The sequence below is a fragment of the Felis catus genome, chromosome B1 (assembly GCF_018350175.1).
Source record: "Felis catus isolate Fca126 chromosome B1, F.catus_Fca126_mat1.0, whole genome shotgun sequence".
NCBI classification, from domain to species: domain Eukaryota; kingdom Metazoa; phylum Chordata; class Mammalia; order Carnivora; family Felidae; genus Felis; species Felis catus.
Window position 1 is genome coordinate 49,079,434 of NC_058371.1, and position 25,829 is coordinate 49,105,262.

At 37.8% G+C, this 25,829-nt stretch overlaps 1 protein-coding gene across 6 annotated transcripts in view; it reads right to left on the bottom strand.

The window, feature by feature from the left end:
• The window catches only part of PBK (PDZ binding kinase), a 30,000-nt gene extending 4,515 nt beyond the window's left edge, over positions 1-25,485 (bottom strand). For 3 of the 6 annotated variants that reach the window (XM_019828601.3, XM_006930742.5, XM_045055602.1), the window contains exons 1-6: positions 25,328-25,485; positions 19,633-19,710; positions 13,857-13,950; positions 8,051-8,193; positions 7,353-7,522; positions 5,299-5,428 (exon numbers count right to left, since the gene is read on the bottom strand). In XM_019828601.3, the coding sequence (XP_019684160.1) occupies positions 5,299-5,428; positions 7,353-7,522; positions 8,051-8,193; positions 13,857-13,950; positions 19,633-19,690 (595 nt within the window). In that variant the 5' untranslated portion in view covers positions 19,691-19,710; positions 25,328-25,485. The other 3 variants (XM_045055605.1, XM_045055604.1, XM_045055603.1) reach the window with 3 other exon arrangements.
• Positions 25,486-25,829: the final 344 nt, after the last annotated feature.

Sequence of the window (25,829 nt, forward strand, 5' to 3'; positions counted from 1 at the left end):
AATAAAAGACATCCAACTTAGTAAGGAAGAAGTAAGCTGCAGATGAGATGATGCTTTGCACAGAAAACCCTAAAGACTCCACCAAAAACCTATTAGAAGTAATAAATGAATACAGTAAAGTTTCAGGATATAAAATTAATATACAGAAATCTGTTGCTCTCTATATACTAATAACAAAGTAGAAAAAGAAATTAAGAAAACAATTCCAGGGGTGCCTGGGTGGTTCAGTCAGTTAAGTGTCCAACTTCAGTTCAGGTCATGATCTCACAGTTTCTAAGTTTGAGCCCTGCATTGGGTTCTCTGCTGTCAGCACAGAGCCTGCTTGGGATCCTCTGTTTGCCTATCTCCCTGCCCCTCCCTAGCTCACTCTCTCTCTCAAAAATAAACATTAAAAAAATTTTTTTTAAAGAAAATCATTTTAAATCATTTTAAAAATCATCATTAAAGACAAACAAAAAGCAGAAACCAGACTACAAATTCAGAGAACTGATGGTTGCCAGAGGGGAGAGGGATGCGGGGCATGGGCAAAATGAGTGAAAGGGAGATACAGTTTCCAGTTATGGAAAGAATAAGTCATAGGGATGAAAGTTACAGCATAGCATTATATGGTGACGGATGGTAGCTACAGTTGGGAAAGCATAGCGTAATGTATAGGTTTATCATACACCTGAAACTAACATAATATTGTGTGCTAACTATAATTAAATCAAACCAATCAATTAATTAAAATCAATAAAAAATACATACAAAAATTAAGAAAGGGTAAGGACTGTGTCTATCCTATTTTCCTCTATATTCATAATACCTGGCACAGTGCTTAGCCATACTAAGTATTAACAATATTTGTTAAATAAATAATCTAGAGATAACCACTGTTAAAACTGGGCTTGTCATAGCACACCTTATATTATAGTTGTGAAACATGGGAATATACCACCTATTGAAACACGAAACTTAAAAATAACTTGTAAAGAGGCAACAGGGTGGCTCAGTTGGTTAAGCATCCAACTTCAGCTCAGGTCATGATCTCGCAGTCTGTGAGATCAAACCCTGCGTTGGGCTCTGTGCTGACAGCTCAGAGCCTGGAGCCTGCCTCATATCCTGTGTCTCCCTCTCTGCCTCTCCTCCACTCACAATCTGTCTCTCAAAAATGAGTAAATGTTAAAAAGAAAAAAAAAAGAAAAGAAAAAGAAAACTTTTTAAAAAAATTTTTTTTTTCAACGTTTATTCATTTTTAGGACAGAGAGAGACAGAGCATGAACGGGGGAGGGGCAGAGAGAGAGGGAGACATAGAATGGGAAACAGGCTCCAGGCTCTGAGCCATCAGCCCAGAGCCCGATGCGGGGCTCGAACTCACGGACCGCGAGATCGTGACCTGGCTGAAGTCGGACGCTTAACCGACTGCGCCACCCAGGCGCCCCAAGAAAAAGAAAACTTTTAAAGATTTAGGTGTATTTTTTTCCAAACTTTTCTTAATGTGTACACATTTAAGTGCTATTTTATGATCTGTTCATCTCACTCAATATATCTGGATATACCATTCCTACAAATATAAACCTGTATCATTTTAATAACATTCTATTGTGTGGTGGTACAATAAATTAAACCACCCCTTACTGGTGGACATTCGCCTAAAGTTCTGCATAGTCTATACTGCTACAATGTATATTTTTATAAGTTAGTACATACACAATTCAGTAAAAAAAGATTAATTTCTCTCCCAGCACCTGTTATTTTTAAAGTGCTTGGGAGTAAACTTCCTCATAAAGAGAAAGCCTTAGCCCAAGAGAAAAAAGAAGAGAACTGCCTTCTCTTAATGCATGGCTGGTTTAGTCAGCTATGCTGACTATAAGCATAAACTGATGAAGCGCAGAGTGCCGGTAAAGGAGCTGCGGAGACATTTCCCCCAGGCTTACAAATGTTTTTTGGAGAAAGCCAGATCAGGTTTTTAATTAAAAGTATGTATTGAAAATAAATGCCCTCAAATATACACCTTCAAGGAAGCACAAACCCAGGGTTTATGGCTTCACAGGATGGGCTGATGCTGGGCACCAGTGAAGATTTCACGTGTTAGTATTTTTATCAGGATTGTTATCGTTTTCGTTACTGCTGTGTTTTCAACACTGCATGAGTTTTGATTCTTCTGTCTTAACTCTATTTCTTCTACAAGCCTAAGTCTCTTGGTTTTGCAGAAATTAATATATCGGATTACTATAAAAAATGTCTGCAGTGCCCAATTATTTTTTGGAATATGTTCTTGGGAATGAATTATAGGACCAAAGGGCATTTTGAAAGGGGTTTTGTTTTGTTTTTGTTTTTTAAATATAGATTTCCAAATTGCCCTCTGAAAAGACTGTACCATTGTGGCAGTTACCAGTGCTGTTCATCAAGTAGGTCATACTCTCCCCCATCTGGACACAAAGATGGATGCACTTTTTGGCCTGTCAAGGTTGGATGGAGCCATCTGACTTGTTCTGGTCAGTGACTTGTGAAAGAAGTGGCTTGTGTCATTTCTAATCTGGGGCATTTAATTGTTAGTGCAAGACTTGTGGAGCAGCACTTTCCAACAGAACTTTCTGTGGTAATAAAAATGTTCCATATCTGCATTGTCCCAATATGGTAGGCACTAACCACAGGCAGCTACTGAGCACTTGAAAAGTGGCTAGGGTGGCTGAGGAAATCAATTTTTAAACTTTTCTAATATTTATTAATTTCAATAACTGTATGTAGCTAGTGGCTACTGTACTGCACAGCTCTGGAGCCTTTTTACCCTCCATATGTACAGTGACGGCAGTGTTCCGTATAGCGGATGTTCTAGCCGCTTAGGTCCTAAAAATGAGAATGAAACATAGCCATAATGGATCTGTAGCTTGAATAAGCTGTGGTTGCTTTAAGCCACTGAAGTTTTTGAGGGTGTATGCTACCACAGCAAAACTTATCCTAACGTGAATGATACCTGATATGATACTGAATGATAACCTGAATTGCAACTTCTACTTAGCGTATGAGAGTACATGTTAAGCTAATTTGGGAGTAAGTCAGCCAAAGACAAATACATGATTTCACTCATGTGTGGAAGTTGAGAAACAAAACAGATGAACATGGGGAAAGGGAAGGAAAAATAAGATAAAGACAGAGAGGAGACAAATCATTAGAGACTCTTAAATACAGAGAACAAACTGAGGGTTGCTGGTGGGGTGTTGGGCAGGGATGGGCTAGATGGGTGATAGGCATTAAGGAGGGCACTTGTTAGGAAGAGTACTGGGTGTTAGATGTAATAATGAATCACTAAATCCTACTCCTGAAAAAATAACATAACATAACATAACATAACATAACATAACATAACATAACATAACATAAAATGGTTTCTAGTTTTAGTGTCCTTCTTAAGCCCAATTTTAATGAATTATTTACCTGTAATTTTTTTCACTACTCTTTTTTAACATCTTAAAATCCTAATCCTCACCTCTTAATCCTACAAGGATTAGACTGAGAATGGAAAACAGCTTTATTTTTTCTAAAATGTCCACACGTCATCATTTACTGACTCAACTACTTCTTTCTCAATACTACTAAACGTCAGTGTTATATAATAAATTTGATATGTTTGGGACTACTGGACTCCTTCCATTTTTCTGCCTATTTTGGCAGGAATATCACTGCTTTCACTACTGTGGCTTTATAATACTTAACATCACCTCAGGAAAATTCCTGTTCATCATTCTTTCACAAAATTTTCCCGGCTATGTTTGAACATGTATCAAGGTTGAACTTCACATGTTTACAAACCATGAACTTTGACATGTTCTAAAATAAAACAGATCATGTTGGGATAATGCAGAATTTATGGATTTATTCATTCACTTCTGCTTTCTGTCTCTAAGGCTTCATTTATGTTTTTACCTGATGTGAATTCAAAACTCAAACTTAGTTTCATAAAGGTTAAATAATGAAAATGTTTTGCTTTTAGTATTGACCATATCGAATAGGTTTTGATTTGATTTTCTAAATACAGTATAGCTGGAATTTGATTTCAGCTAAGAATTATTTACAAATATTTTAAATTCTTGAAAAATGTGGGTGTTTTGTTTCCAATTGTGTCACTAATTTCTAGATTTGCAGCACTGAGGACAATGTAATCTCAGGTTCTCTCTTGTAACTTTATGTGCGTTCAGCTTTAATAAATACTTGGATGTATAAAGATTCACCTTATTATCTACTCAGATATTCTACATCTTAGTTTTGTCTATTTGACCTACTAAGGATTGAGAAAATTATGCCAAAAATATCTTACTTGCATCGTTTCATAATTTCTCCTTTATTTTCGAAAGTTTCAACTTGGTAGCAGTTATATAGCCTAAAGGCTCATAACAGTCCTATCTTTATGAATGAATACAGACATCTTTATAAAGTCACTCTATTCATCTTGGCTTTTTTCTTCACTTAACTCGCTGATTTTTACTAGAAATTAAAGTGTACAAAAGTTCTGGGGCGCCTGGGTGGCTCAGTTGGTTGAGCGTCTGACTTCAGCTCAGGTCGTATCTCACGGTTTTTGAGTTCGAGCCCGCATCGGGCTCTGTGCTGATGGCTCGGAATCTGGAGCCTGCTTCAGATTCCTTGTCTCCCTCTTTCTCTGCCTCTACCCTGCTCGTGCTCTCTCTCTCAAAAATAAATAAACATAAAAAAAAAAAAAGCGTACAAAAGTACAAAAAAAGCGTACAAAAGAAGCAGGGACCTTCTTTATGATGCTGGCTCTTGGTTCTTACCAAGATCTTAAATTCACTGAGAATGGTCAGTATTTATATCAGAGAAGAAGGAGTCGAGAAAGGTCAGTATTTACATCAGAGAAGGAGTCGGGGCAGGCCAAAGGGCAAGCAGCAGAAGATCTAGCTTTATTAGCACCCCTCTCTCCTACTTCCACCCATTTCTTCTTCTACCAGTTTCCCCAATCTTATCATTATGCGAAACTAAATGAGTTCCTTTATAAAACCTTATTAAAACTGTTTTCTACTCCCAGATATTTTACCACATAAAAATCCCAAGCCAGGTTAGAAATAGTTCCTAAAGTTATCTTCAGTTAAAGTATATTAATAAAAATGCAATAATTTATATTGGTGTGACAAAGCAGGGGGCTGGAGGCTGGGTGGAAGAGAGACAGGAAAGGAGTGGTATTATTTATTGTATACTTTTTATACATAGTTTTTAATTTTAAGTATATAAACTTATTGCCTATTTAAATATGTAAAAATTAGAAACCTAAAAATTGCATAAAAATACAAAAAAAATACTACTTACCAGTCATATTTTCATCCAGTGGTAGAGAGACTCCTACATCACAGATTTTAATTGTTTCAAAATCACCTTTAATTACAACATTTGAGGACTTTATGTCTCCATGAAGCAGTTTCTTTTCTTGGTGTAGATACTAAAACAGTTGAAATTTAATACATCTGAGCAAATATATAAACTGATAAAAATATAGCATAACCTTCAAACAAAAATAACAACTTGAACTCCCTTCCTGAACTGCAGGATTGTATCTGTTCATCATTTCAAACTATCTGAAGTCAGACCAGGGAACATCCTTTGTTACCATAGTCTGCCATACTGACCAGACCTAAAGGAGTCTTTGAAAATCAATGTCCATTTATAGGTAAGCTAACTTTATTTTCAAACTCATCTCATACTTGTCTATTAAAAGAAGACACTGCAGCTTTAAAAATATACCACGATTGGAGCACCTGGGTGGCTCAGTCAGTCATGATCTCATGGTTCGTGAGATTGAGCCCCCCAACAGGCTCTAAGGCGGGGCGAGGAGTCTGCTTGGGATTCTCTCTCTCCCTCTCTCTGCCCCTCCCCTGCTCATGGCTCTCTCTCTCTAAATAATACAAATATATTTTAAAAAATTCACCAAATTTTCCTTGAGGCTAGTCATTTTTAGAAGTAAATTTGGGATCTTCACAATGAGGCACACTTTTCTCAAATGACTGAGGTGATGCAGAACAGATGACTAAGGGCTACACAGAGGTCACAAGCAGAAGAGGAAGCAGAAATGTAATCTAAGACTATATTTTGTTTTACACATCAACTCTTTCTTAGTAATGCTACTCACGCATAATCAAAAATAATCTTGCTACACTGTTATTTGTTCATCAGCATCTGAGCATCTACTCTGTGAGCTGGGTTTGAAAATACTGCAGAGACAATTTTTGGTATGTATCTTGGAACAGTTACTGTGCTTAATTTATTATTTTTTTAAAAGTTTATTTATTTATTTTGAAAGAGAGAGAGAGAGAGAGAGAGAGAGAGAGAGCACGAGTGAGCTAGGGAAGGGCAGAGAGAGAGAGAGGGGCAGAAAGAATCCCAAGCAGGCTCCACACTGTCAGTACAGAGCCCAACATGGGGCTTGATCTCACAATCTGTGAGTTCATGACCTGAGCTGAAATCAAGAGTCAGATGCTTAACCAACTGAGCCACCCAGGTGCCTCAAAACTAATACAATTATTTTTTTCTTTTATTTATTTTTTAATGAATATAATTTATTGTCAAATTGGCTTACATACTAACTCTTAACATGCGACTTTGATATCAGTATCAATCATGATCCACTTTTGAGTCATTCAACGGTGTTTTAGAACCATCATTACTTCTGTTTGGTTATTAGGATAAAGAATTCTTTTCCCGGGGTGCCTGGGTGGTTCAGTTGGTTAAGTGTCCAACTCTTGATCTCGCTCAGGTCATGATCTCAACATTTGTGAGTTCAAGCCCCAAGTCAGGCTCCTCACTGACAGCATGGGGCCTACTCTGGATTCTGTCTTCCCCTCTCTCTGCTCCTCCCCTGCTCTCTCTTGCACTCACTCTCTAAAAATATATAAATAAACTTTAAAACAAAAGTTTTCCTTCTTTACACAGTATCTATCAAAAGTCACAACAATTTATTTGCATAACATTGAGAGAGCTTTTTTCATTTAACCCACACATGTAAACTGATGTTCAAAACTTAACATCCCACAAAACAATCTTAAGAGGTTTATTTACATGAAAGAAGGGTTAGGCTGCACCCCCAGGAATAATTACTAAATTTGTGTTAAACTGATTAATCCTTTTAACTACACCTAACACATGATCTCTATAAACAAAACTACCTGGGTTGGGTTATTTCAGGCTACGTAAAGGCTTCAAACAATACTTTGCTGATCAAAACAAGGAAATAGTGCACTATGCAATAGGAGAGTTTATAAAGACTTTAACTTAAGGCAACTACCTCTTTTGGGGGAAAAAAAATCCCACCTTGTAATTAGGTATATAAAGTCCCATAGAAGTCACTTAAAACATAATGGCATGGTTACCTTTAACCCTTTCGCCATGTTCAAAGCAACTTTTAAAATTATGGCTGCTGGAAAAGGATCTTGGCTGTCTTTATTTCGTTCTTCTATTAAGTCATTTAAAGACTTTTCCCCTCCATATTCCATAGCAAGACACAGACTACCGTCACTGGCTTCAGTGAAAGCACGATAACCTGAAAGAAAACAGGATATTTTCTTACTAGAATAGGGAAGAACAACTGTATTTATGTTTTTTTACAGTGATCGAAAACGTGTCTGGAGTAACACTGACAAAATACAATGAAACCACTATTTATGAAACTAATTCAGTAGATATAATTTAAAATGACTTCAGTGCTTGCCAACAGTATTGCAAATTAAAATATTTTTAAATGAAATGCTCTATGCCTTCCTAAATATAATGGTTTCACCAGTCTTAATTATATTAGAAAATAAGGAAATTCTCTAAATAAGATCATTGTATATTCCTGAATTCTTTACAGTGCCAGCATCATAATGACTATATTTATTCCATGAAATTTTAAATATATATAAACATTACAAATATTACATAATAATTTATATTCTAAAACAGTCACAATAATTTGATTCTTGCCAAACTCCACCATCATCTTCATTTTTATTAGTGAAACTGGTTAAGAGATTATATACACAGTTTCTGAATAAACACACATACTGCTATGAAATAAATTTAAACTTACCTACAATGTTTGGATGATGGAGGTTTTTCAAAATCTTAGCTTCATCTATTAGCCTCTTTTGATACATACTTTGATAATGATCATTACATCTAGGGTTAATCTTTTTCACAGCCCAAGGAGAATGAGACAAACCTCTTGGAGATCTTAAAAAAATAATCAAAAATTATATAGAAAGAATAAGAACCACAATGTATTTCAAATGACTAGGAAGAACTTACACATTTTGCAAAGAGCTCAATAATAATTTGTTTTAAACATTTTCAAAAAATATTTTCAACTATCAACACCTCTGCTCCATATCCTTTTTAAGGAAGATATCTAGCTAATATATCTGTTAATTATAAGAGAAGCCTGACATCTATTGCTGAAAGGGATGGGTTAAAAAGAGACAATTACAAGGAAAAACATGGAATGTTATAAATTTTAAACTTCAAAATTATTATACTATTTTCTAATTTTTCCGTTCCAGCATGTCAGACTACCAACTACTTATCAAACACTTAACTATATATGTACCACAGGCAAGTTACAGAATGGTAAATAATAAACATTAATGTCCAAGAAGTTTAAAGAAGAGATGTACAAAAAACATTTGACTCATATATGATCATGCAAAGAATAACAGATTGTTCTTAACCAACAAATATTGTGTCCCTACACTAGCCAGTCCATCCTATACTGTTCACCATCTACTCAAAAGACGTATGTTTAAGGAGATAATAAACATACAAATGAGAAAAAAATATAAAGTGTCTATTTTCTAGGAAGATACAGCCATTTTAAGAATATTTAAGGTGTAAACATTTTGAAGTCTAAATAAATAGGTAAAACAAAGTCAGGGAAAAGTTTACCTGATAAAGTAGGTAGTTATTTATAGGTACAGCAAATTAACAAGGACAAAGTGTATGCGACATATGGGCACAAAAGCTAATGAAAGAGCCTCAGAAGTTAGAGATAAAAAGTTTAACAATAGGAAGATAAAACAATAGACAGAGCCAAGAACCTACTACTTCATGAACACAGCTCTATGATCACAGGACCTTTTCTCTCTCTTTTTTTAAATCAAAAAAACATGCACTTAAAGGATTGCTAGATTTAATTTACATACATCTATCACACACAAGTTTATCCGAACTGTTCTTAAACCTCCAGTTTTAGAAACAACAGTATTTGAAGATGACCTCTTCCATATCATTTTATTATGAAAAATATATTTTTCAGGGTGCCTGGGTGGCTCAGTCTGTTAAACGCCCGTCTCTTGATATCGGCTCAGGTTGTTGTGATCTCTTGGTCCTGAGATCGAGCTCCACTGCAATGACAGTGCAGAGCTTGCTTGGGATCCTCTCTTTCCCTCTCTCTCCGCCCTTCCCCTGCTGGTGTGCGCTCGCACTCTCTCAAAATAAACTTAAAAATATGAAGAATAATACACCACAATTTTACTTGAGGCTAGTCACTTTTAGAAATAAATTTGGAATCTTCACAATGAGGCACATGCACACTCTCTCTCAAAATAAATAAACATTAAAAAAAAAAAGAAAGAAAAGGGGCGCCTGGGTGGCGCAGTCGGTTAAGCGTCCGACTTCAGCCAGGTCACGATCTCGCGGTCCGTGAGTTCGAGCCCCGCGTCAGGCTCTGGGCTGATGGCTCGGAGCCTGGAGCCTGTTTCCGATTCTGTGTCTCCCTCTCTCTCTGCCCCTCCCCCGTTCATGCTCTGTCTCTCTCTGTCCCAAAAATAAATAAACGTTGAAAAAAAAAAAAAATTAAAAAAAAAAAAAAAAGAAAAATATGTATTTCAAGTTTCAAAGGGTACCCCTCAACTCCTGAGCATTTAGAATTCAGTGAACAGGGGCACCTGGGTAGCTCAGTCAGTTAAGCATCCAACTTTGGCTCAGGTCATGATCTCCCGGTTCATGGGTTCAAGCCCCATGTTGGGCTCTGTGCTGACAGCTCAGAGCCTGGAGCCTGTTTCAGATTCTGTGTCTCCCTCTCTCTCTGCCCCTCTCCTGATCACTCTGTCTCTCTCTCTCTCTCTCTCTCTCTCTCTCTCAAAAATACATAAACATTAAAAAAAATTTTAGAATTCAGTGAACAATTCCATCTTTGCCTTTTCCATAACATATCTCAATCTACAGACATATTTATGAAATCTGAATAAAATATTTTGCCAAACTATATGTTGGTTTGTTGAAAAGATAAAACAGGCAGATCTTTAATGAGATCGCAGTAGGAAAAAAGATAAAAGAAGACCCGAACAATAATATTGTTAACAAAAACAGCCACAGATTTGTCAGAGATACAAAAATATGTGAATAAATACAGCTTTTACCTCAATAAAATTAAAAGACAAAATGGAGAAATTTCTAAGAAAACATAATCAAGAGTTTATAATATCCTTGTAACAAACAGTAAGCCTAAATAATTTTACAAGTGAGTTTATTAAACTTTCAAGGAAGCTATCGTTCCATCTTACATAAACTGTTCCAGGGAATAGAAAGAAAGGGGACTATGAATTTAGTATAACCTTAATAAACAAATCAAACAGGGACAGCGAAAATGGAAAATCACAAGCCAATTCCACTTAAATCATATCTGTAAAACTCCTAAAGAGCAAAATGAAGCCAGTAGTTTTATTAAAAAATAGTAATATATCACAACTAAGTTAATTTAGGAATGCAAATTTGATTTAACATAAAAAAATATAGACTTCTAGATTAAAATCATAGCTTGAAACTACACATATGATTTTGATACCTCCCAAGCCCCACTAAAATAAAAGCAAATGGGTATATTAAGACCTATATCCAACAAGAAGAATGGAAATAATGCAGAGGAGACACACATTTCTGGAAGCTTGGAAAAAAGATTAAAGTAACTGACTTAACAGGCCCAGTGAACTTCCTGAAAGTTACTTAAAAAGCAGGGATGCCTGGGTGGCTCTGTCGGTTAAGCGTCCGACTTCGGCTCAGGTCATGATCTCACGGTCCGTGAGTTTGAGCCCCGCGTCGGGCTCTGTGCTGACAGCTCAGAGCCTGGAGCCTGTTTCAGATTCTGTGTCTCCCTCTCTCTCTGCCCCTCCCCTGTTCATGCTCTGTCTCTCTCTGTCTCAAAAATAAATAAACGTTAAAAAAAAAAAAAAAAAAAAGCAGATGAATTCCTAGATGCCCTCCCCAATTCTGTATCACTAGCAGTTGTCCACCTCCTAATCCCCCGGCTTCTGAAGACTGGAGACTGGCTTTGGAAGGGATAAAGGCAGAGGGTCTTTAACTGAGATTAGTACTGGCACAGTTGAGAACCTGTGAACCACACGAGGAAAGGGTAATTCATGGCCAGATGCACACTAAATGCTCAATGTGTTTTCACATGTGTATATTAATATCCAGATCCGGATACAGAGTACTTATAGCACCCTCAAAAGACTTAGGATGCCATTTTAGAATGGAAAACTTTCAGATAGTTCATTAAAAACAAGACAGACAGGGGCACCTGGGTGGCTCAGTCAACTAAGCATCTGACTTTGGCTCAGGTCATGATCTCATGGTCTGCAGGTTTGAGCCCCGTTTCAGGTTCTGCTGACGGCTCAGAGCCTGGGGCCTGCTTTGGATTCTGTGTCTCCCTCTCTCTACCCCTCCCCCACTCATGCTCTGTCTAAAAATTTTTTAAAAAAAGAGAGACAAAAATGAAAAAATAGACATATCAGAAGATGAGGTTGGAGAAATCTCCCAGAAAACAGGGCAAAAAGACAGAGAGAAAAAAGTAGATAATAGGAATTCCTGATAGAGAAGAGAATGGGGGGTAGGGGGGAAAGGTGGTAAAAACTATCAACAAAGTAATTTAAAAAATAGTATCTTAAAATTTAAGAGTAGGAATTTTCAGATTCCAAAAGGTCCATACCCATGTATGTCATTGTGAAATTTCAGGAACACTGGTGACAAACAGATCATACAAGGTTCCAGGACAGTGGGAGGGACAGATTACATAAAACAGATCATATAAAAAGCTTCAGAAATGTCAAGAGCACCACTATAAGCTAATAAACAATGGAGCAATGCCCCCGAAATTCTAGAGGAAAATTATTTCCAGAGGAGAATTGTGATCCAGAAAAACAAAAAGGGCCATTCAAGTACATGGGTAAAATGAAAACATTTTCAAAAATGCAAATTCTCAAAAATCTATTTCCTGTGCATCTTTTCATGGGGAGCTACTAATGCCCTCAATCAAAATGAAATGTAAACCAAGAAACAGTAAGATGTAAGATACAGAAAAACAGGATCCGATTCACTAGAGAAGTAAAGGGAATGTCCAGGTTCCCAGTAAAAGAAAATCCCGGGTTGACAGGGCCACATTAGGAGTGGTATGGTCAGGCAGTGAGGGCTATTTTTCAGTATCAACAATGTGAAGCTTTCTAATTAAGTCTCTCATACATAGAACTTTGTTGGCAACACAGTTTACATTTAAGGACATTTTTTTAAAAGGGGGGAAAACGAGACTAACCATGAACCTGTGAGAAATGTTTTCCTTTCAAAATAGTTTGGACAAGAGTTTTTAGACACTAAAGAATGTCCAGAAAACAAATAGCACAGAAACACACAAAGAAGGTGTTTAAACTGCAAAAATTCTTCAAGAATAGCCACTTATATATAATTGCTATGTTATTCTCAATTCATTAGCTTTAAAAAAATTTTTTTTAACATGTATCTATTTTTGAGAGACAGAGACAGAGCACCAGCAGGGGAAAAGCAAAGAGAGAGGGAGGCACAGAATCTGAAGCAGGCTCCAGGCTCTGAGCTGGCAGCACAGAGCCCCAAGTGGGGCTCAAACTCATGAACCATGAGATCATGACCTGAGCCGAAGTTGGATGCTTAACTGACTAAGCCACCCAGGCGGCCCTCAATTCATTAGCTTTTTACTGAAGAAAGCATTTCTATTTGGAAACAACATAAACCTGGATGAAGCTAAGGATACGGTGGAAGTCAGGCTAATTCTAAGAATGCATTAAGGAATATATATTGACCTAAGTTGTTTGCCACTTAAGAAACATGAAACTAGGTACAGAGTAATGAGTCAAAGAAAAAAAAATTTTGTTTTAAGTTTATTTTTTTATTGAGAGAGAGTGGGGAAGAGCAGAGACAGAGGGAGAGACAGAATCCCAAGCAGGGTCCGCACTGTCAGCACAGAGCCTTGACAAGGGGCTCGATCCCACAAACTGCGAGATCATAACCTGAGCAGAAATCAATAGTCAGATGCTTAATCGACTGAGCCTCCCAGGCGCCCCTACAGAAACAATTTTTTTAAGAATGTGTTTGTTGACACTTATAATTTCATTTTTCTTTTAACACAAATTTCCTGCTTTAAAATCCTGTATATACCCTTCTCACTTAACAACGACAGAAGAAATAAAAAACTTTACTTCTTTAAATGAGAGCATCTTGAGAAGGCCACTCTCCAAACAGAGATTAGCAGTCATTGACATCCCCCAATATTAGCATCCTTTCTGAGATTTTCTTATTGAGAATCCTGCATTGTTACCATACAGGAACCCCTTTCCTCTATCCCCTTCCCTTCCCACACAAGCCAAGGAAAAATTGTAAATTACCTCTTTAGTAACCCATCACCAGGAAGTTAGGAGAAAAGTATACCAGGAAAAACTCTTGACAAATTATAAAATGTTCTAGGACTGGAATATAGCAGTCAGATAAGGTCAGGAACATACCTCAAATCAAAATATTTGAATTTTCATATTCTTTGTCTCCAAGTACAGTGCATCTATGTTTCATGTGAAAAGGTTAATCTGGAATGTTATACTCACCTTTTCATAAGGTAGACATTTACTCCAGTACCAAAGCCAAGCTTCTGCATAAATGGAGAGGCAGGAATATTTATACATGGAGTTGAACATAGTGCTGATGTCAGAAAGAGAAATAAAAAATAGAAAGTTAATGTTTGAAAAGACCTCTACACAAGCATCCTAATATTTTCAACATATGAGTATTAATTGGCATAGTCTTTTGGAGAGCAATCTGATACTATTATCTACCCTAATTTTAAATGGATATCCTTTGACTATGTCTACTTTTGGAGCCCTATCTTATGGCAACACCGAAGCAGGGGTCAGCAAACAGCCTATTTTTGTTTGGCCCACAAGCTAAGATTTATTCTTAGATTATGAAAGTGTTGTGAAGAAATAAATAAAGAAGAATATGAGGGGTGCCTGGCTGGCTCAGTCAGTAGAGCATGCAACTCTTGATCTCGGGGTTGTGAGTTCGAGCCTCATGTTTGGTGTAGAGATTACTTAGAAATAAAACAGTCCATAGAGTCCCTATGTGGCCCACAAAGCCTGAACTATTTACTATATGCTGTTTGCCAATGATTGAAAGACATCATAGACACACGTGCATGCACACATATATATTTGAATACTGGGGATCTGGTTTTGTGACTGCAAAAAACAAACAAAACATCTAAGTAGTCATCACTGGAGTCATAATTATACTATATTTGTATTACAGAGCATGATACAGTCATTAAAAAAGATGAGATAGAGGAGTCCTACTTTTGTTTGTGAACAATTGAACAATCTTCTCATCATGAACAATTAAAAAACTTGATTTTCAGACATTTGACAATAAATGTCTGAGAGAAGAAAAACAAATGAGGTAAGGCCTAGCATTGCCCTAACTTATCGCTTGAAGGCACTTTCTGGGCTGCAGCACAAAGAAATAGAGCCCAGAAATCTTAATCAAATTTAGAAGATGGAGATCAAGGGTCAAGGAGGCCTAAGAAGCTAGAATTTGTGGAGCAGGGAACTACAGGGAGCCAGAAAATGAGAGAGAAAGCTCCAGAGAGCTGAAAAGAGGTCTCCCTTTGTGTGTTTGGTTATCTGACATACGATGAATAGAACATCCCAAAGTCAAGGAAAGCACCAAATGCAAGCAGTAGACTCAACGACAGTCAGAGATCACACAGGTCTAGGAATAGTTCTCTCACCATCAGCCAGAGTGTGGTAACCCTGTAACACACAGGGTATTGATTAAAGTCCTCTAAATGGTCACAATTTAATAGTATAGCTATATTTTAGCCCAAGGAAAAGGTTTAGAATAAAGCTTCAAAGCCTCAAAAGAAATAAGCTAATAATGTGCAGGTAACTGGACCATAACAAAATCACACACCTTTGCAAGGAACAAGAAAATATAGCCCTCAACAATGTAAAATGTCCAGCAGCCGAAAAAAATTACCAGGCACGAAAGGAGAAACATAATCCATACCAGGAGAAAAATAAACCAATAGAAATATACCATAAAATGACAGTAACGGAGACTTTGGAGGTTAAGAACCTTAAAATGTAAATCTTAAAAAAATATACTCAGTAATGTAAAGGAAAATGTGAGCAGAACAAGCAAAGAAGATGTAAAAAACAAACAAACAAACAAACAAACAAACAAACAAACAACCTCATGGGACTTCAAGGAATAAAAAATACAATGGATAAGAATAACATCATCTTAGAGGAGAAAGTAACTAAATTTTAAGACAAAGCAACAAAAACTACCAAAATGAAGCACAGAAAAAAAAAAAAAAAAGACTAGGAAAAATATACAGGGATGTCTGGGTAGCTCAGTCAGTTAAATTTCTGACTCGTGGTTTCAGCTCAGGTCTCAATCTCACAGTTGTGAGACAGAGTCCCCTGTCAGGCTCCTTGCTGGGTGTGGAGCCTGCTTGAGCTTCTCTCTCTCCCTCTGCCCCTCCCCTGCTCGCACATGCTCTCGTGTGTGTTCATACTCTGTGTAAAAATAATAAAAATAAAGGAAAAATATAAAGAAATCACCAGTGAGCTATTAGACAATAGCAAAATAGATTTAATCCAATCACAGGGAATTACATTAAACGTAAATAGTCTAAACAGTGTTATCCAATAGAACTCTCTGTCATGATGGAAATATTCTGTATCTGTGTTGTCCACTATGGTAGTCACTAGCATATGTGGTTATTGAGCACTTGAAAAGTAGTACAACTGAGGAACTAAATTTGTAATTGTATTTAATTTTAATTCATTTGAACCTAAATTAAAAAAAAATTTTTTTTAATGTTTATTCATTTTTGAGAGACAGAGAGAGTGTGAGCGGGAGAGGGGCAGTGAGAGAGGGAGACACAGAATCTGAGGCAGGCTCCAGGCTCTGAGCTGTCAGTACAGAGCCCTACGCAGGGCTTGAACCCACAAATGGGGAGACCATGACCTGAGCTGAAGTTGGATGTTTAACCAATCGATCCACCCCGGCGCCCCATTTGAACCTAAATTTAAATCAGCACATATGGCTAATGACTAAACAGTCCTATTAATGGCAGAAGTTTCAGAATGGATATAAGCAAAACAAGACATAATTACATGCTGTCTATAATAAACTTACTTTAAATAGAAAAACACAGATGGGTTAAAAGTAAAAAGTTGGAAAACATATGCTTCAAACACTAATCAAAATTAAACCGGATTGGTTCTATTACTATCACATAAAGTGAACTTGAAACAGACAGTACAACACTGGATAAAGAAAGACATTTCATAATAGTAAAGGGGTAAATCATCAGAGGTGCCTGGGTGGCTCAGTCGGTTGAGCATCCAACTTTGGCTCAGGTCATGATCTCACGGTTCATGGGTTTGAGCCCCACATTGGGCTCTGCTGCCAGCTCAGACCCGGGAGCCTGCTTCAAGTTGTGTCTCCCTCTCTCTCTCTGCCCCTCACCCACTCATGCTGTCTGTCTCTCTCCCAAAAATGAATAAACATTAAAAAAAATTTTTTTAATAAAAAAAGGGGTAAATCATGAAAAGAAATAACCATCCTAAATGTATAGGTGTCCAGTAACAAGCTTCAAAATACATAAAGTAACCACTGATAGAACTCAAAAGTAAATCCACAACTGTAGGTGGAGACACCTCTCTCAGTAAGAGAATAAATAAAATCAGTTAAGATACAGAAGATATGAACGAAACAACCTAAGTAAATCAACCAGCTTGACCTAAATGATATTCATGGAACACTGTACCTAACAGCAGAAAGTATGATCTTTCCAAGTGCCTGAAACATTCACCAAAATAGATAAACGTCAAGTCAAGAAAGAAAATATAAAATACAAGTATCAGACATGAAAAAGAAGATATCACCACAGATCCTACTGACATTAGAAGGGTAATAAGGTATTAAGAGTATACATGGATAACAGTTTGACAACTTGAAAGTGAAAAAATTCTATGAAAAACACTAACAAAGCTTACACAAGAAGAAATAAATGATTTGAAGAGACCTATACCTATTAACCGTGAAGGCGCAATTAAAATTTTCCTCCTAAAAGCAGGAAAAGACCTCTCTGACCTCAGCCGTAGCAATCTCTTACTCGACACATCACCAAAGGCAAGGGAATTAAAAGCAAAAATGAATTACTGGGACCTTATGAAGATAAAAAGCTTCTGCACAGCAAAGGAAACAACCAACAAAACTAAAAGGCAACCAATGGAATGGAAAAAGATATTTGCAAATGACATATTAGACAAAGGGCTAGTATCCAAAATCTATAAAGAGCTCACCAAACTCCACACCCGAAAATCAAATAACCCAGTGAAGAAATGGGCAGAAAACATGAATAGACACTTCTCTAAAGAAGACATCCGGATGGCCAACAGGCACATGAAAAGATGCTCAACGTCGCTCCTTATCAGGGAAATACAAATCAAAACCACACTCAGATATCACCTCACACCAGTCAGAGTGGCCAAAATGAACAAATCAGGAAACTATAGATGCTGGCAAGGATGTGGAGAAACGGGAACCCTCTTGCACTGTTGGTGGGAATGGGAATGCAAATTGGTGCAGCCACTCTGGAAAACAGTGTGGAGGTTCCTCAGAAAATTAAAAATAGACCTACCCTATGACCCAGCAATAGCACTGCTAGGAATTGACCCAAGGGATACAGGAGTACTGATGCATAGGGGCACTTGTACCCCAATGTTTACAGCAGCACTCTCAACAATAGCCAAATTATGGAAAGAGCCTAAATGTCCATCAACTGATGAATGGATACAGAAATTGTGGTTTATATACACAATGGAGTACTACATGGCAATGAGAAAGAACGAAATATGGCCCTTTGTAGCAACGTGGATGGAACTGGAGAGTGTGATGCTAAGTGAAATAAGCCATACAAAGACAGATACCATATGTTTTCACTCTTAGGTGGATCCTGAGAAACTTAACAGAAACCCAAGGGGGAGGAGAAGGAAAAAAAAAAAAAAAAAAAAAAAAGAGGTTAGAGTGGGAGAGAGCCAAAGCATAAGAGACTGTTAAAAACTGAGAACAAACTGAGGGTTGATGGGGGGTGGGAGGGAGGGGACGGTGGGTGGGTGATGGGTACTGAGGAGGGCACCTGTTGGGATGAGCACTGGGTGTTGTATGGAAACCAATTTGACAATGAATTTCATATATTGAAAAATAAATAAATAAATAAATAAATAAATAAATAAAATATAAAGCAAAAAAAAAAAAAAAAATTTCCTCCTAAGAAAACTTCAGGCCACATGGCTTTACTATCAGTAAAGGAAGAAAACCAGTTAAGGAAAAACTATCATTCTACATGCACTCTTCAAGAAGAAAGAAACACTTTCCACCTTACTGTATGAATATAGAATACGCTGATATCAAAATCAGAAAGATATTCCAAAAACGGACACCTACAGCCCAATAATCCTTATGAATATAGAAAATATTAGCAAACTGACTGAAGCAATATATAAAATACATCATGACCAAACTGGCTTTACCCCAGGAATGAAAGGTTGGTTTAACATTTGAAAATTAACATAATTTACCACCTTGAAAACTAAAAAAGCAAAATATCCCAATAGATTCTGAAACAGTTCTTGACAAAGTCAACATCCATTCATAACAACCCTCAACCTGATGAAGGAGAATAGAAGAAAATAAAAGTAAATCCCTCAACCTGATAAAGGATAACTATGAAAAACCAAAATCTAACTTCACTAGGAACAAGCAAGTATCCACTTGCACCTCTTCTATTAAAAAATATACTAGAGCCAGTGACATAAAGAAAAAGGAAATAAAATACAGACTGGTAAAGAAAAAAAGTAACACTGTATTTATTTATCTAAGACAGTACCTACTATGTATATAATAGCCTCAGCAATCTCTAAAAAAGCTAATAGAATAAGTGACTTTAGCATGGTTTCAGGATACTATTTGTTGAAAAGATTACCCTTTATCCACTGAATTGCCTTAGAAAATATCTTTCCCTCCCAGGAGCACTGCAAGTATGAGAAGAGGAAAGATAAAGTAGTTCCTTAATGGTTCAAATTCATTCTTCACCAGGGAGGACGTCCAAATCTATTAGGAGGTCAACAAAATTAGCCAAAAGATGGCCAAACCCTGGCCTACAAAATAAGTCTTGTTAAAATCAACATTATAAAGAAGACTTATGCTAAAATTACTTGTGTATGATAAATAATAACTAGAGGATCAAACTCTAATAATACTAAGACATTTCTAATAGCAGTAACAATGAAGAAAGATTTTATATCTTACCAGATTTCTTTTTTTCAGATAATTTGCTTGGTGTCTTGAAATTATTGATTTCTTCCATTGTAATAATCACTCTAGGTCCTATGATGAAAACAAATTGAAAGTTGCACTCCAGTTCTGCAGAATACAACTCTCATTCATGAAAAAAAAATCCTATAACACTATGACTCATTTTATCATATAAACATAAAATTTGAGAACTGAAAAAGACCATAACAAATATTTACTTTAATTTTATCTACAATGAGAAAATTAAAATCTAGAGAGGTACAACTACTTACCCAAGGTCACTGTTTGTTTGTTTGCTTGAATTAAATTTTCTTTTTTTTTTTTTTTTTTTTGAACGTTTATTTATTTTTGGGACAGAGAGAGACAGAGCATGAATGGGGGAAGGGCAGAGAGAGAGGGAGACACAGAATCAGAAACAGGCTCCAGGCTCTGAGCCATCAGCCCAGAGCCTGACGCGGGGTCGAACTCACGGACCGCGAGATAGTTACCTGGCTGAAGTCGGACGCTTAACCGACTGCGCCACCCAGGCGCCCCTGTTTGCTTGAATTAAAAAGCAATACATGCACTTGGTAAAAAAAGGTAATATATACATTTGGTTAAAAAAAATCACCTAGTACAAAAAGGTGAAGTTAAGTTTCCCTCTCACACTTCCCAGGGGCCATTGTTCATAGGTCTTTTATAAGCTTTAAAGAAACTTGTCTATGCAAGAGGCATTCGTTTATAATAGCCAAAAAAAGGAAATAGAAGTATTCATCAGATGATGAAAAAACAAAATATGGTATACAACACACACAAGAGAATATTATTCAGTCAGAAGAAAGAGTCCTGATGTATACTGCAAAGTGAATGAGCCTTAAGAACATTATGCTAAAGGGAAAGAAGCCAGACACAAGACGCCACATGCATGATTCTGTTTACACAAAACGTCCAAAATAAGCAAATCCACAGACAGAAAATAGATTAGTAATAGCCAGGAGCTGAGGAGAATAGAGAACATAGAGTGCTGTTAGTGGGTACAGGGTATCCTTTTGTGATGATAAAAATGTTCTAAAATCAGGTATTGACTTAACATATTCAACTCTGACTATTCCTAATAAAATCACCAAATTATATCCTTTCAGAAACTGAATTTTATGTGAATTATATCTCAATAAATTCTGTAAAAATTATCTATTAACAGAAAATGTACATACTTCATATACAAGCAATTAATCTAAGCTTTTTATTTCTTCTGTAACATATTTCTTAAGGAATCTTTTAAATAAAAACTTTAAATATTACTTTTTCTTTTTAAAAAAAAGTTAGGTTTCATATCAGATCTATTGTACAGCAAACTGTCACTACATGTCTATAAGCTTGCTTGGTTTGTATCCAAAGTATATAAAGAACTTATACAACACCAAATAATAATTCAATTAAAAATGGGCAGAAGACATGAACAGACAATTTTTCCAAAGAAGACATAGATGGCCAACAGGCACATGATGAAAAGATGTTCATCATCACCCCATCAGGGTAATGCAAATCAAAACCACAATGAGGTATCACCTCACACCTGTCAGAATGGCTAAAATCAAAATCACAAGAAACAAGTTTTGATGAGGATGTGGAGAAAAAAGAACCCTCATGCATTGTTGGTGGAAATGCAAACCGGTGCAGCCACTATGGAGGACAGTATGGAGGTTCCTCAAAAAATTGCAAATAGAACTACCCTATGATCCAGTAATCTCACTACTGGGTATTTACCCAAAGAATATCAAAACACTAATTCAAAGGGATACATGCACCCTGAAGTCTATTGCAGCATTATTTGCAATAGCCAAATAATGGAAGCAACCCAAGTGTCCATCAATAAATGAATGGATAAAGATGATGTGGTTTATACATGCAATGGAATATTAGCCATTAAAAAAGAATGAAAGCTTGCCACATGCAACAACATGGATGGATCGAGAGAGTATAATGCTAAGTGAAATAAGCCAGTCAGAGAAAGACAAATGCCATATGATTTCACTCATATGTGGAATTACAAAAAACAAAACAAATGAACAAAGGTGGCATGGGGAAACAAAAACCAAAAAACTGACTCTTAACTATAGAGAACAAGTTGGTGGTTCCCAGGGGGAAGGATGGGGAGGATGGGTGAAATAGGTGAAGAGGATTAAGAGTACACTTATCTTGGGGTGCCTGGATGGCTCAGCCGGTTGAGCTTCCGACTTCAGCTCAGGTCATGATCTCATGGTCTGTGGGTTCAAGCCCCGCATCAGGCTTTATGCCGACAGCTCAGAGCCTGGAGCCTGCTTCGGATTCTGTGTCTCCCTCTCTCTCTGCCCCTCCCCCACTCTCACTTTGTCTCACTCTGTCTCTCAAAAATAAATAAATGTAAAAAATAAAATTTTTTTTTAAAGTACACTTATCTTGAGTACTGAGTAATATACAGAACTGCTAAATCACTATATTGTACACCTGAAATGAATATGACTATATTCTAACTGTATTCACTGTATGCTAACTACACTGGAATTTAAATTAAAAAATAAATTAAATATGGGGCGCCTGGGTGGCTCAGTCGGTTAAGCTTCTGACTTTGGCTCAGGTCATGATCTCAAGGTTGGTGGGTTCAAGCCCTGTGTTGGGCTCTGTGCTGACACCTCAGAGCCTGGAGCCTGCTTCAGATTCTGTGTCTCCCTCTCTCTCTGTTCCTCCCCTGCTCATTCTCTGTCTCTCAAAAATAAATAAACGTTAAAAAAATAATTTAAAAATAAATTAATTAAATATTGGGAGACAGAGACCATATGTTTAAATTTTGTATAGAGCCCAAAGAAATAGCATTTTAAAAAACTCTGCCAAGAAAAATCACCTTAAAGGCCCAGCTTTGTCTATTAATGAGACCTTTGTAGTTTGTTTTTTTTTTTTAATGTAGCTACAGTCACCACTGTCTTTGGATTTACCTGAATTTAGAACACCAAAGATCCCCTTTCCATGCAAATATACACTAATTTTACCAAGTGAAACGTTTAACTGGAAGGGAGGAACACGTTTTTTCAGAACAAGTTTCATACTTTTCAGGAAGGATAAACTATTTTAACAGAGTGGGCTGAAGCAGCTACTTCTACTTTGGAAGTAATTTCCCCATGTGGTTCTGATTCCCCTTCTTCCATCTGCATTCATCTACCCTCACGAGAAGTTGTAAAGGGGGCACTGCAATGACCTTCTAAGACTTCTGTCTACCTAAGGGAAGCTACTCTTCATTCACTCAGTCAGCAGACACTTATTGAGCATGTACCATGTGCTGGGCACTGTTCTAGGCACTGGAGACCCAGCAGTGAACAAGACCCAAACAAACAGTAGAAGAAATACATAAGATAAGGATATATAGTCAGGGGAGATATACACCAGTGAAGGGAGGCAGAGTATCGGGAAAGGGCTTGAAATCTGAGTTAGGGTGGTCAAAGGAGGTTCATCTGAAGAGATTCATTGGAAGGAAGTGAGGGAGCTAGCCCAGGGGAGCTGCATCTAGGGGAAATATGCAGGACAAAAGTAGTGAATATAAAGGCCCTGAGGGAGAAATAAACGTTCAAGGAAAAGCTAAGAGGGCAGGACGAGGAAAAGGGAGAAGGAAATGAAGAAACAAGAGTTTGGGGATGCAGGATGGCAAATCAAGCAGAGCACTGAAGCCATAAAGACTTCAGCTTCTTCCCCAGAGCTTCAGTCACCATAAGGATTTCAGCTCTTGCTGGGTTCTGGATGTTATTATGAATCTGGAACCAATAAGATTTCCTAATGTTTGGATTTTTGTTAGGAATGAGAGAAAAGACAAGGATAGCTCTAAGTTTTCAGACTGAGCAACTGAAAGAATAGAGGTGCCATTACTGAAATCAGAAACTCAATTCTGAATGCTTGATTAAACATTTGAGTAAAAACGTGAAGTAGGCAGCTGGATATAGGTCTGAAATCCAAGTTGAAGATACAAATTTGTGGCACATTAGCATGTATATGGTATTAAAGTCAAGAGACTGGATAAGATCACCTAAAGAGTATATACAGATAGAAAACACAGAGCTCTGAGGAATGAATGTAAGAAATGAGGAAAAGAGTAACCTGAGATGCAACCATGTCACTCATGTAACCAAGAGTAACCACGGATGCTGAGCCAGATGCGAGGCTGGAACTCATGAACCGTGAGATCATGACCTGAGCAGAAACCAAGAGTCGGTCACTTAACTGACAGTCACCCAAGGGCCCCTAAACAAGTCTTTTAACATTACTTTCTAGAACACTCTAGGACTCAGTTCCACTTTCCACTCCAAGCTACTTACATCTAAAGAGGCCACACCCTATCTATGCCTAAACTGTGTTTTGTCGTGGAAAAAGATGCCTGAGGCATCTATACACAGTTTAGGTCTCAGTCTGACAGATGGCTTCTGGCCACAAGCCCAAACTCTCATATTATAATCTCTCTCTGTATATAGATCTATCTATATGTTAATTGCTAAATAACCGTTGTAATCTAAATCACAAAATCTTACGAAGGTAACAGCATAAAATTATCTTACATGAAGATACATTAAAAATGAGAGTAGTAGGGCTAGGCAAAATTTCATAGTCTATGGAGTATTTAGGATATTTTAAAAAAATCAAGTACTGTTTAAGAAGCAGTATTTAAAAATTAACAGAGCTCAGCAAGCTAATCAAAAGATCTATTGGATCAGATGTCAATAACTTTTGGACCCTAAGCCACCCTAGGACTAAACAAATACGTGGATCCTACTGAGTAGAGCTAAAGTGTATAGATAGGGAAAAAAGAAAAAAACAACAAAATGAGAGAATTGGTAGCGTTAATTGAAAAAAGGAAAATGGGTAGGAAAGGTAGACTGAAAAAGAAAGGCAAAATTCTGACCAGATTATTTCTAGGGTCCTGTACACTTTACACACTATGGATTCCTGCACGTAGAGTCACATGACTGTTCATCCCCTGATCCAGGAGCGTATAGCGGGCTGGTTGTTAAAATCCCTCTTCCACCTGCTCAGTCACCTCACTTGAAAAATGAAAGCAACATCAGGTGAGACGTTCAAAGAGGGGAACGTCTTTCTCAATCCCCACCTCTTTCTCCTCTTTCTCAATCCCCACCCTCTCCATTCCCACCAGAAATCCTTCACCAATTCCAGCCGCCCCTAAGCGCTGGAATTGAGACTCACTCGGCTGCGGGGTAATGAACCGCCCTTTCCACCAGGCACGCGCCCCCGTGTTCGAATCTGGTGCATCTAAGCTGTACCTACACACTGGGGTCCAGCCTCAAGCAGACAGACACCAGAGTCCTGGGCCTACACGGTCTATAAAACCAATTGTAAAATACAGACACCTTGCTAGATGGGTGCTCACCATCACCTTCTCCTGCGGATCTTCCTTAAAAGTACACATGGCTAGGCTGCTCTTGAGAAAAGGCAATTTCTTTCTGGAAATCCCCACCCTATCCGTGATTCAGACTCGGGTTTGGGTTGCAAACATTTTTCGAAAAGTCATTCCCATTGTAACGCCACATTCCCAACGTCTTCACCTTTCCCTCTAGGCCCCTGAACGGTCACGAAGCAAACGCAGAGGAGTCGGCTGGGGGCGGGGGGGGGGGGGTGCGTTCGGCTCCAACCCGGGCTCACGCGTGGTCGGGGGTCCGCAAAAAGCTCCCCTTACCGCAGCCGCGCTGGGGTGGAGAGGTCCAGGCCAAGGCTATCTTGAACACTGATCCTGCGTGGCCGCCAACAAGACCCTCAGCGGCTGCCTCAGCGCCCCGCCACCTGCCAACAGTCGTTGCGACGGGACACTCCCCGCTTTCAAAACCGCGCGCGCCGCCCCTGCGAGGCCGTAAACTACGGGGTGGAGCGAAGGACATAACAAGCCGTTCTTGCTTGTTCTCGCAAGTCGTTTCCCGGACTTTCCTAGTCTCCGCGAGCGTATCTTGCTATCAAACGGGGACGCCTTGAAGACAAATAAAAGGAAGAAGCTCACGAAAGGACAAACAGATTTTTATAGCCACGGTCAGCCTTCCACAGGGACAACTCCGGTTAAAAAGAATATTTATACATGTACTTAAGGCTGAAATTCTTCCCCAGTTACAAACAGTGGTCTCAAAATGTGTGATGATCATTATATAAATTTTTATTACAGATTTATTTGGTCATGAAACACTCTAACT